The 13011-nt window shown below is 36.1% G+C and overlaps 1 protein-coding gene across 9 annotated transcripts in view; it reads right to left on the bottom strand.

Annotated features, from left to right (window-relative positions):
* The window catches only part of CCSER2 (coiled-coil serine rich protein 2), a 152232-nt gene that overhangs the window by 18239 nt on the left and 120982 nt on the right, over positions 1-13011 (bottom strand). For all 9 annotated transcript variants that reach the window (XM_059051856.2, XM_067025230.1, XM_059051853.2 and 6 more), the window contains one exon: positions 6750-6839. In XM_059051856.2, coding sequence (XP_058907839.1) covers positions 6750-6839 — 90 coding nt within the window. The remainder of the gene's footprint in view (positions 1-6749; positions 6840-13011) is intronic.

Consider the following 13011-nt stretch of genomic DNA (forward strand, 5'->3'; position numbering starts at 1 on the left):
TGACATATAGTTTAACCATATGCATAACTTTCTAGTTATACTTTATTTTTTTTATTATTATTATTTTTTAATAGGAAGTGAATGCCCCTTTTATTTTACCTATTAATTTGGTGCAGAGTATGGCTGGGCATGACATATGTTAACAGTAGACATTACACAAAATTTTCTGTGGCATGTTTTAGATAACCTCATTAGAAGGAGAAAAAAGCCCAAGTTGACACAGATCACCTGATAGTGTCAGAGTCTTCTATTGCTGGCTACATTTATGCCAAAAAGAAAACCCTCTCCAACCCCCTAAATCTATCTACGTATCACACCTACTTCTAGTTATACTTTAAATCAGTGGGACAAAACACATACATATGCGCACAAACAAGAACAAAATAAAAGAATACGAAAACATTAAAAAAGAAGAGTATCTGGATTCAGGGTTTTAGAGGAACTTTCATTTCTCTCAAGATAAAGCCTAGGGAGACCAAGTAAAAACATCTTTCTGTGAACTCGAACCTTGTGGGATAAGATAAAGAACTGTGAGCCAAGTTCTTCAGAACACTTGCAGCTCTTCCCTCAACAGCTGCTTTTTCTTAAAGCAAGAGATGAGAACAGATGAGAGTTACCACCTGAGCTTAGAGGATGGAGAATTTTTAAGCTTAGCATTGAAGAGATAAAACTCTTCCTGCTTCAGGAAGATTAGTTTGCTTGCGTCTCCCTCTTCTGGGAAAGCTTAGGAAGTCTCCTGGAATGGTCTTATTTGCTCTGAAAGGGGTCTGTGGCAGTTGACACTGTAGCACTGAGCTTTCTTAGTGGATGAAACTCTTTACTAGAGATTTCTGTCTTCCATAAACTCATGCCCACCTCCCACCGCCGCCCCACTTTGAATCTACACCTGTATCTAACTTCTCTGGCACCTTTCAAGTTCCAATCCTAATATTCAAAGTCCTCTACCCTTCTGTCCTGCCAGAATTTCAATCTCAAGTAATTAAAATATATATCTAAAACCTTTAGCAGTTTTCTTGCCTAATAAAATCCCTTCTCTTTGTTCTCCTATTTTCTTAACTGACATGTCATCTTCCCAGTCATCCACATTTGATAACTTACATCCATCTTCTTCCCATTCATCACACCTTTTCATCTAATCACTTTTCAAGACAACAGATTCTGCCTCAGTGATTTTTCTCTCCATCTCCATGAGAGATCAAAAATCATAGGTTAGCCTCATCTCCTGGGCTAATAATAATCTTCTAGGTAGTTTTCCCTGCCTTCACTATTTTCTCACTGGAATTGATTCAATCCTACTGGGCCCTGTGCTAAGCCACTAAGCATAGATGAAGGAATGAGACACAGCCCCTGCCTCAAGACAATCACAGTCTCTCCTCTCACATTACTCTCCCTGTAACAAAATATAGTTAAGTCCGGCCCCTGCTAGAACCTTCTGACTACAGAATTAAGTTGAAAGTTCTCAGTCTAACATCTAAGTCTCTCCATAATGTGATCCAACTGTAACTCTCCAAACTTCTCTCTCCTCATAATAATTCTTATATAATCATTACTACTACCACCACCAATAACTATACTAAAACACGGCAAAGTATAGTAAATGATTTAAAAATACAGAGAGGTAACAATCCAAATGTTACAGAGTTACAATCGTAACAGAAATTTCACCTGGTTGGTAAATTTTTATTTAATCCATGCCCAGGTATTCCTTCTGAGAAAGATTAACAAGTAGCCCCAAGTGCCCAGTGATCTCATAAACAATCTCATAGAATACCACGGTTACTCTGAGATCATGGTAACATGAAACAAAATAAGGTCACTTCATAATTTTGCCTAAGTACAGATAAAGGCAAGGTCACACTGTGCCATCCAGAAAGTACTCTAGACTTTTCTACCTTCTAATAGTATCCAATCTGAGCAAACCCCTGATTCCTTAGACCCTCCCTCAAATCATCCAAGAAAAGCTCAAATCCTATAAAAGGTTCTTTCTGATACAATCTTGAAATCATTTTTCACAATGTGTGTTCTCCCTGGCTGCAACAAGTAATCCACCCAACTTGTTTTACAGATATATTCCTGGTGGGCTTTGGCTGAAGGTACATTGACACTTCACTGCTCTGAATGATCAGGATAGCTATATTTGCTTAGAAATTTTAGGACTAGGTAAGAGAAATGGTATTATTTTCTGCTATATCAGGAAATATCAATGTATCTTTTTGAAAGAACCCTCTGAGCATAATACTAAAGAGACATTTTCTAGGAAAAAAATTTAGTTACATCTGACATTTAAAAAACAGTAATTTTCTACAACATCTGTAAAAATGTTTTTGTAATTACCTAAGAACAAGAAAAGTTAGAATGCTCCAACAAATAAAGGCCTAATAAATTAGCACTCTGGTAGCATAAACTAAAAGAGGAGCAACTTTTATTACCTCTTATGGAAGCAGATCAATTTCTTCTAAAAGACTAATTTGATCTTGCTGCTTCTTGGGAACCTAACAGGATCATCCATTTCTCTGACTGCTATCTAACATTAAATTCTAAGAGTAAAATCTCTCTATGTCCTGCCTACACCCTCACTGTGTTAAGTCAGTAAGTTAAACCCTACATTACACACATGAAATGGATACCAGCAGTGGAAAACTTTGGTGCTGTCCTTTGTTTTCTAACTACTGTGCACACACTTTGTTCCTTTCGGTGGATATTTTATTTTATTATTTTTTTTAAATTTATTTATTTATTTTTGGCTGTGTTGGGTCTTTGTTGCTGCATGAGGGCTTTCTCTAGTTACAGGGAGCAGGGGCTACTCTTCATTGCGGTGCATGGGCTTCTCATTGCGGTGGCTTCTCTTGTTGCAGAGCCCAGGCTCTAGGCGCACGGGCTTCAGTAGTTGTGGCATGCAGGCTCAGTAGTTGTGGCTCACGGGCTCTAAAGTGCAGGCTCAGTAGTTGTGGCACACGGGCTTAGTTGCTCCACGGCATGTGGGATCTTCCTGGACCAGGGCTTGAACCCGTGTCCCCTGCATTAGCAGGCGGATTCTTAACCAGTGCGCCACCAGGGAAGTCCCTTTCAGTGGATATTTTCAACAAAGTTCCAAAAATGCCTACTTCAGTTCTGGTATTTGGTATTAGAGGATACGAATTTACATACCCTTAAATTTATGACCAGATAAATCACTCAGCTGCTCTAATATCTATATTTCATTTGTTCCTAGCCTTGAAAAACAATTCCATTTTTCAGTTATTGGTTTCAGGTGTTATTGTTCATAAACTACAGTGTAAAAGACACACATAATAGAATTCCTGGTGTGTTGTCATACTCACATACGTGCTAAAATGTGATGTCTCAGTACAAAGATGGTTCCTATCAGCATTTAGCTCACTGAAGCATTAAGTCATATTCAATGTTCAATGTCTAATACTGATTAAACATTATTGCATGACCACTAAATATTACATGTTTATATATCAAAGTATATATATATTTCACTTAAAATACTTCTAGTGGCATATTTTAAATATAAGTCATAGTGAATATAAATAAAGAGCTTAGCAAAGAAATAAATCCCTTAATTCCCTTTGGAAATATATATAAATAGTAATGTAACAACTCTCTAATTGGGAGAAAATGGCACATCTAAGTTTAAAATCAGGACATTAATCTTACCTAAAAATTAACCAATAATACTGCCCACTTCCAAATCAGAAAGGCATGTGGTCTAAAAGAAAAAGGACTTAGGAAAGAGTACTTGAGACAAATCTTTGGGTTATACTGTTTCTTAAAACATTTCATCTTATCTCCCAGGCAAGGGAAAAAAAAGAGCAGAGTTCTTTGCTAGCACATATATCATGACTGGTAGGACTAAGTAAATTCCTTTTCCTTTGGGAATTATAAACAATTGATTTTGTGTGTGTGTGATATGTCTATGATATATTTTTCTGATTCAATATTTTCTATTTTATAAATAGTTACAATAGGAACATAGTTGACTATGACATTTTGAAATATTATGTATGATTCAATAAATCTGAGTCATGCGAATCTAATTCTAAGCACGAAGGATTGCAAATAATGCTGATAATATTCCAATTCTTGAATTTATATAACTTTTATTCATATCTATTAAATATGCTATAAAGTAGATTAATCTGTGATTCAGTACTAGAAACTAATTCCAACAGAGCATTTAAATTTTATATAAAGCATCCTTCTTAACTCCTTTGCTATATATAATAAGAGTCAGTTTTTTTTTTTGTGGTACGCAGACCTCTCACCGCTGTGGCCTCTCCTGCTGCGGAGCACAGGCTCTGGACGCGCAGGCCCAGTGGCCATGGCTCACGGGCCCAGCCATTCCGTGGCATGAGGGATCCTCCCGGACCGGGGCGCAAAGCCGCATCCCCTGCATCAGCAGGAGGACGCTCAACCACTGCGCCACCAGGGAAGCCCAGAGTTAGTTCTTAAAATATGAGAGGAAACTAGTATCAGGTCAAATTATGCACATCTGAGTTTTAACTGATTGGCAACTTTCCCATTGATACCAATAAAACAGTGTTTATTCCTACACTCAATTTTCAAAGTAATCCAGGTTGGGTCATTATGTGAATCCTTTGGGTCCATCTTGCAATCCCCTCTTTGAGATTCAAGGGCATAAATAATAAGCTTTGATGGTGTGAGTCTAGTATTTTGTCTTCTTAGTTAATTTAAGATGTTCAAACAAATGTTCTATACAAGTACCTATCGTGAAAACTTAGAATTTACTTAATGTGCAAAATAACTATTCAAATCTTTAAATACTGATGTTAAATGCTTTAAAAACGATATTGGAAATACATTTTAAAAACTTAAAATTCAGTCCAAGATAATATTATTTATAAGAACATGCTTGTATATGGATCAACAATGTCATACTATGTTTAAAATAAAGTTTTATAAGTTTATATGTTTAAAGTGAATCCTTATTTCTCACATAATCACCATTTTCCTGCATATGCCTAGTCTCTTCAAGTACTCTTGTATGAATGATTAGGCACCTTCCATGTTTTTATTCTTCTTTCCATATTATCCATTTCACCATTTTATCTGGGTATTCTGCCCCTCAGATGAGAACATTTGGTCAGAATCTGACTTATTCATTCTTCTTCTGAAGGTATCATCTTCTCCTACAACTCATTTTTACCTTCTATCTCTCTTTTTTTCCACTACCTAAATATGAACTCTTTTTTATTTTCCATCATTTCTTCTAAAAATTGCCTTCACTGGCTTCCCCTTATTGTTCCAGGTGGCTTTCCTATAATCCATCTAAGTCTACTTCATCATTAACTCTAGAGATGCTTTGTCCAATATGGTATCCACTAGCCATATGTGGCTGTTTACATTTAATTACAATTAAATATTATTTACAGTTATCTTCTGCAGTCACACTAGCCACATTTTCAAGTATTCAACAGTCACATGTAGCTAGTGGCTACTGCACTGGACCTCAAGGAAACTCTATGGAAGAGTGCTGATGTAGAATAGTCTCTCATTCTCAATTCTGGAACTTGTCTCTGTCTACTGACATCTTTTGTTTTCTATGATTCAACCACTACCTTCACCCTTTTCACCAAACTTGATTCTTCCACCTAGACTTTCCCAATCCTTTGAACCTTACAGCACTTTCTACACTTTAACTATATCACATCATCAGTTCCTTTAATAAGCACTTGTTAATGGAAGAATCCTTATTTGTCTGTATATTTTCTTTCCCAATTCCCCACTTCTACTTCAAGAGGCTAATAACTGAGATGGGAGGGGCTCACCAAACTTTTGTTGAACAAATTAATTATTAGCTTTGTACTTTATACAGAGCATACAAAAAATAACTACTTATTAGATGAAAAGAAATAAGTATCTTATAAACTTTAAAGGCCTATAGCTAAGTTTTAAAAAAAGCAGATTGTTGATTACACTAACCATTATAATTCCCTGTTCATTTGTGTTACCAGGATTCCACTGCTTAAAATAAGGCAAAAGAAGAGCAAGGATGGCTTATCAGGCATTCTCTTACCATGAAATACCTATTACTTGGCACCATACAATAGGATAATGACTGATAGCCATGATGACTCTCTGGCTCAGGCATATCCTGAGCTGAGTTCAGAAAGTGTATTTTTAACACTAAACATGTTTTGAGATGTAGTATTTTTGAAAAACAATGAAGAAGCACAGAATGCATGGTTATTTTCTGTTTAGAAGAAGCCATTCCCTACCCTAACTATGCCCAAAACATAACCTTTACTGTCTGTATCTTAATGCATTTATACTTCCTAATAGCCTCAATATTTATTTGAGTAATTATAATAACAGAATATATTTGAAAAGTCTCAACAAAGAAAAAGAACAGGCTACATAATATATTTTCAGAGCCATATGCTGCTGAAGAGGGAAGACTGCATTTTGGACTTCTTTTCCTTGTAGGGCATGGGGAACTACTACTCTCATAAATACATGCAATAAGAGAGAGACTAGACACTCAAATAAAATGACCTACAGTATGCAGAATGGAAAAGATATTAAATGCACATTCATTCATATAAGACACAGAAGAGAAGCTTTAGAAAGCACAGAAACACCTAAGAACAACAAAAATCCACTTACCTTAAAAAAAAAACTGACAGCCATGGCAGATTCAAAATTATTAGAGTAAAAAGTGTAGAACAAAACATCAAAATAGTAAATGACAAGAAAAGAGGATAAGAGTATGTGTTACTTACAGGAATTCTTCTCCAGGGTGTCTGGGTATATTTATCAGCATATGTGCATTTTTCCTCTTTAGATTTTTGATTGCAGTTACACCGAGTTGCCTGAACAAAAACACAAATTTTTACATTGGTATAATTCTATATATACACATACACATACAAAGTAATTAGGGTCTCTCTTAGCAGGTTAAAATAAAAAGGCAAACATCAAAATCTATTCACTAGTCTCCCATCTTTTTCACAGACTGGATTTTAGATTCACCCAGCAAGGCAAAATTTTGAATAGTCAACATTACCCTTGGCAATCTCTTATACTGCCCATACAACACAGTACCTATGATTTTATGTATATAAATATACGTGTACATAGATATAGAACATATACAGCAATATACAGTATATAAAGAATATAACAGCAAAACTTTAAATACTTCCCTAAACTATTATGGTACTACAATCACTGAAGCACAGTTTCTTAAATTCATTTTTGATGGGACTCAGCTATTAAATACCACCAGTCCACGAGGAAGGTTGTCTCTCCACCCGTGCACTGCATTTAAAAGCCCCTTTAATGATGTGTTGACTTTACTGGACTGGAATATTTTAAAGGATCTCTGCCCTTTGACAAGATCCATCCGACCATCTCGGTTCATAAATAAATTCTCTTCACATGACTTCACTCAGAGCATACCCATTCAGTAATTTATACAATACAAAATAACGTGCCTATTGTGTAAACTATGGTCTCTCAAATAAATATCAAATTTTTAAAAAATGAAAAGAATGATAATGATAATTTCTCCTTGGTGTGAAGTTGGAATATAGCCATATTATTTATTAATATAGGAAAACATACATAAGAAATTCTTGATTACTGCATCAAGCTAAAATGGTTATGTTTTTACTTTTAAAATATTTACCAATATTCAAATATTTTCTTAATTGCAATAGGATCATCCCAATTTCCATAATCAAAATAAAATCTAATCAAAACAAAAATCTCTGTAATACAGATTTGTTTCCCATTCTTTGTATTCTTTTTTTTTTTTTTTTCTGGTATGCGGGCCTCTCACTGCTGTGGCCTCTCCCATTGTGGAGCACAGGCTCCGGACGCGCAGGCTCAGTGGCCATGGCTCACAGGCGCAGCCGCCCCATGGAGGCATGTGGGATCTTCCTGGACGGGGACACGAACCCGTGTCCCCTACATCGGCAGGCGGACTCTCAACCACTGTGTCACCAGGGAAGCCCCTTTGTATTCTTAGTATAGACATATTTCCCATTCTGAAACAGGGACAGTCATTGAAACAAGATTCAATATATAGGCAGGTCAATCTAGATCTCCTGGAATTCAATATAATAGGACTTTGTAAAGAAGAAACCAGATAATATAAGACATTTATCTTTTTAAAAAACATCTTTATTGGATATAATTGCTTTACATTGTTGTGTTAGTTTCTGCTATATAACAAAGTGAATCAGATATTTGTATACCTATATCCCCATATCCCCTTCCTCTTGCAACTCCCCCTCACCTGCCCTATCCCACCCCTCTAGGTGGGCACAAAGCACCAAGCTGGTCTCCCTGTGCTATGTGGCTGCTTCCCACTACTTCACATTTGGTAGTGTATATATGTCCATGCCACTCTCTCACTTCGTCCCAGCTTACCCTTCTCCCTCCCTGTGTCCTCAAGTCCATTCTCTATGTCTGCGTCTTTATTCCTGTGTGCCCCTAGGTTCTTCAGAACCTTTTTTTTCACATTCCATATATACGTGTTAGCATACGGTATTTGTTCTTCTCTTTCTGACTTACTTCACTCTGTATGACAGACTCTAGGTCCATCCACCTCACTACAAATAACACAATTTCGTTTCTTTTTATGGCTGAGTCATATTCCATTGTATATATGTGCCACATCTTCTTTATCCATTCCTCTGCTGATGGACACTTAGGATGCTTCCATGTCCTGGCTATTGTATATAGAGCTGCAATGAACATTGTGGTACATGACTCTTTTTGAATTATGGTTTTCTCAAGAGTATATGCCCAGTAATGGGACTGCTGGGTCATATGATAGTTCCATTTTTAGTTTTTTAAGGAACTTCCATACTGTTCTCCATAGTGGCTGTTCAATTTACATTCCCATCAACAGTGCAAAAGGAACGTTCCCTTTTTCCACACCCCCTCCAGCATTTATTGTCTAGATTTTTTGATGATGGTCATTCTAACTGGTGTGAGGTGATACCTCACTGTAGTTTTGACTTTCATTTCTCTAATGATTTAGTGAGGTTGAGCATCCTCTTTCATGTGTTTGTTGGCCATCTGTATATCTTCTTTGGAGAATAATCCTTTGTCAGTTGCTTCGTTTGCAAATATTTACTCCCATTCTGAGGGTTGTCTTTTCATCTTGTTTATGGTTTCCTTTGCTGTGCAAAAAGCTTTTAGGTTTCATTAGGTCCCATTTGTTTATTTTTGCTTTTATTTCCATTTCTCTAGGAGGTAGGTCAAAAAGGATCCTGCTGTGATTTATGTCATAGAGTGTTCTGCCTATATCTTCCTCTAAGAGTTTTATACTGTCTGGCCTTACATTTAGGTCTTTAATCCATTTTGAGTTTATTTTTGTGTATGGAGTTAGGGAGTGTTCTAATTTCATTCTTTTACATGTAGCTGGTCCAGTTTTCCCATCTTATTGAAGAGGCTGTCTTTTCTCCATTGTATTCTCTTGCCTCCCTAATCAAAGATAAGGTGACCATATCTGTGTGGGTTTATCTCTGGGCTTTCTATCCTGTTCCACTGATCTATATTTCTGTTGTGCCAGTACCATACTGTCTTGATGACTGTAGCTTTGTAGTATAGTCTGAAGTCTGGGAGCCTGATTCCTCCAGCTCCATTTTTCTTTCTCAAAATTGCTTTGGCTATTTGGGGTTTTCTGTGTTTCCATACAAATTGTGAAATTTTTTGTTCTAGTTCTGTGAAAAATGTCATTGGTACTTTGATAGGGATTGCATTGAATCTGTAGATTGCTTGGGTAGTAGAGTCATTTTCAAAATGTCGATTCTTCCAATCCAAGAACATGGTATATCTCTCCATCTGTTTGTATTATCTTTAAGTTATTTCATAAGATAGACATTAATGTCTTTTGTAAGACACTTATCTTAATGCAAGCACATTACTTATTCTATCCTGACTGCTAAAATTCCAGAAATAATGTTCTGTCTGTAGCCTATGTGTTAACATATGAATAACAATAACCGGCAAATATTTGAATTTTCCACAATTTGGAAAACCTAGTTTTTAGTGACATTTCAATAGATAGAAAACAGCTACTCAAATCACTCCCTCTCCATCTGCATTCTTTATTGCTGACAGATTCTGTTCAGATGCTCACCTTCTATGCAGTCCCATATCCAGGGAAGTATATATCCTCTCTTGACCCAGTGATAGATTTTGATTAGTCTGAACCAATCTGATTAATCTCATTCCTCAGTGCTTAAGGGACAAAGAACTCAAATCTAGCCAATAAAACATGAGGCAAGCCTGGGTTATTTCTAAGAAAGTGCTCTTAATTTTTAAAATTGGTATGCTACAGAAAATAGGTGCTTTTCCTATCTTTGGGGACTACTGAGTATATGACACATAGACCTATGGCAGACATCCTGTGACCATGAAGGGGCAGCCAAGAGGATTCCAAAAAAGCTACCCTAGAACTTTGCCATTACCCAAATGACCAATTAGGAAACCATGGAAGCAGGTGGGACCAATACACTTTCTTGTTATTTAAGTTTATAAATGTTCTTATTTTCAAGTCACTTTTAGTTAGACTTTTACTTAAAACTTAAAACATCATTAGATATGCACTGATTTACTAGCTGGGTGATTTGGGGCAAAAAATCATCAAATAAGAGTTATTATTTACCATGCACCCATGGGCCAACTGTAGCATTAGAGAGTTTATATATGTAGTTCATTTAGCTATCACAACCCTATATGGTATTATTTTTATTATCCTCACATATAGAAGAGGCTTAAAAGAAATTGAGTAACTTCCTTAAGAGAAGATGGCTACTAAGTTTCAGAGCCAGGATTTGAACCCAGGTCTATGCAGCTTCAGGCTGGTCATGGCTTCTCAAATATATTACACTGCTAAACTACTTAAGCTGAATTCCACTTTCTAATGTCTCCACAAAGAAAATTCTACATAATAACTTCATAAGATTATTCTGAGGATTCAATGAACAAATGCATCTAAATTAAGTATCATTTAACTAGTACACTAAGATGAAAATAAATGGGCATTCTCAGCATTTTGGAATAAGGTTCAAATAGTCATGCCTCTATAGCTTTCAGCTTCATTTCTGGAGCACTGCAATCTGATTTTATATCTGTATATTTCACACAAAATATAAATTTAACACATCATATTGTCACTATATGTTTTTCTTAGTTTGCATGTAAACATAGGTTAGAGCTGAGTGCCTATTTTCGAAAAAGGATAAAAAGTATAGAAAGCTAGAAATGGAAAAAGACTTTGAAATCATCTAGAAAAAACTTCACATTTTTGATAAAGAAAGCACTAGAGACATGGAAAATGCCAATGTCATTCAGCTAATTAATACTGAAGACAAGAGATTCAGCTAATTAATACTGAAGAAAAGTTACCTAATTCTCCTATTCCATGGCTCCTCTGATGCCATTCTGCTTTTTTTTTTTTTTTTTTTTTTTGGTTTTTGCGGTATGCAGGCGGCTCACTGTTGCGGCCTCTCCCGTTGCGGAGACGCACAGGCTCAGCGGCCATGGCTCACGGGCCCAGCCGCTCCGTGGCATGTGGGACCTTCCCAGACCGGGGCACGAACCTGTGTCCCCTGCATCAGCAGGTGGACTCTCAACCACTGCGCCACCAGGGAAGTCCCATTTTGCTATTTTTAAGAAGAGCAAATTAGGGATACAAGGAAAGAAAAAAATTGTAAAGAGAAAGGCAACTTTAATTTTGGTAATCTGAAAAATGTTCTTACCTATTTCTACTTTCAGTGGTTTATATCTCTTTAAATTCTCTTGATTTGAGCAAGTGACTTTCCAGTTCCACAACTAAACTGAAGGTAGGTGATGGGATCTTCCAAGATAAATACGATTTCTAAGTTTAATGTATCAAATACAGAGAATTTCGAAGCACATATTGCTAAGGAGTAAAGTTTTCACTTTTCTTTGCTTTTCTTCCTTTCTTTAGGATTCTTAGATATTTCTAAAACCTTTCTAAAACTTATTTGTAAGGTGAGATATTGTTAAGGATAACTGGCCCAGTCTCTTCAGTAGGTCAGTACAATGAAATAAAGAATAATTCTAAAGTAAAGGAGACTTAAGGAATAACTAGATGTAATGTGCAAATGTACAGGATATTTTTAGAACTGCAGAAATCTGAATATGGACTGGATATTAGAAAATATTTAAAAATTACTATTAACTGGTTAAAGGTAATAATATTTCAGCTAGAAGGAGAACATTTATTATTTTTTAAAGAGGCACACTGAAGTTAAAAAGAACACTATTAAAATTTCTCAGCATAAAAAGCTATATCTTTCATTATTTATTAATCATATATCAATATAAAGTGACTTCTTTTCATAATTTTTTCAGCCTTAGATTTCTTCTTCTAATTTTAATACTGCAACTTCAGTTTTTTAGATGAGAATAACTTTATTCTATCTCACCCAACCTCTTATATTCAGCATTATTGTGCTGTTTTACTTTATCTAAATTTCCTTTATACAAAGAAATTAATGGATTTTGCTTTAAATCCTCAACAAAGCTCTCTCCATGAGATAAGGCCATTTGCATTTACTATTATATTTATTACTTTTGGTCTAATTTCTGTCACTTTACTTCTGCTGTTTTTAGACATCCTTGGTATTTCTCTACTTTATTCATTTATTTATTCATTTATTTATTCATTTATTCATTTATTCATTCATTCATTCATTCATTCATTCATTCATTCATTTATTTATTTATTGTGATACGCGGGCCTCTCACTGTTGTGGCCTCTCCCGTTGCGGAGCACAGGCTCCGGACGCGCAGGCTCAGCGGCCATGGTTCACTGGCCCAGCTGCTCCGCGGCATGTGGGATCCTCCCGTACCGGGGCACAAACCCGTGTCCCCTGCATTGGCAGGCAGACTCTCAACCACTGCGCCACCAGGGAAGCCCTATTTCTCTACTTTAGATGTCTTTTTACTTTCATCTTTCACAAGATACATTATTCTAATCTACTATTAGTTATCTTA

The sequence above is a fragment of the Kogia breviceps genome, chromosome 2 (genome assembly GCF_026419965.1).
Source record: "Kogia breviceps isolate mKogBre1 chromosome 2, mKogBre1 haplotype 1, whole genome shotgun sequence".
Lineage (NCBI taxonomy): Eukaryota > Metazoa > Chordata > Mammalia > Artiodactyla > Physeteridae > Kogia > Kogia breviceps.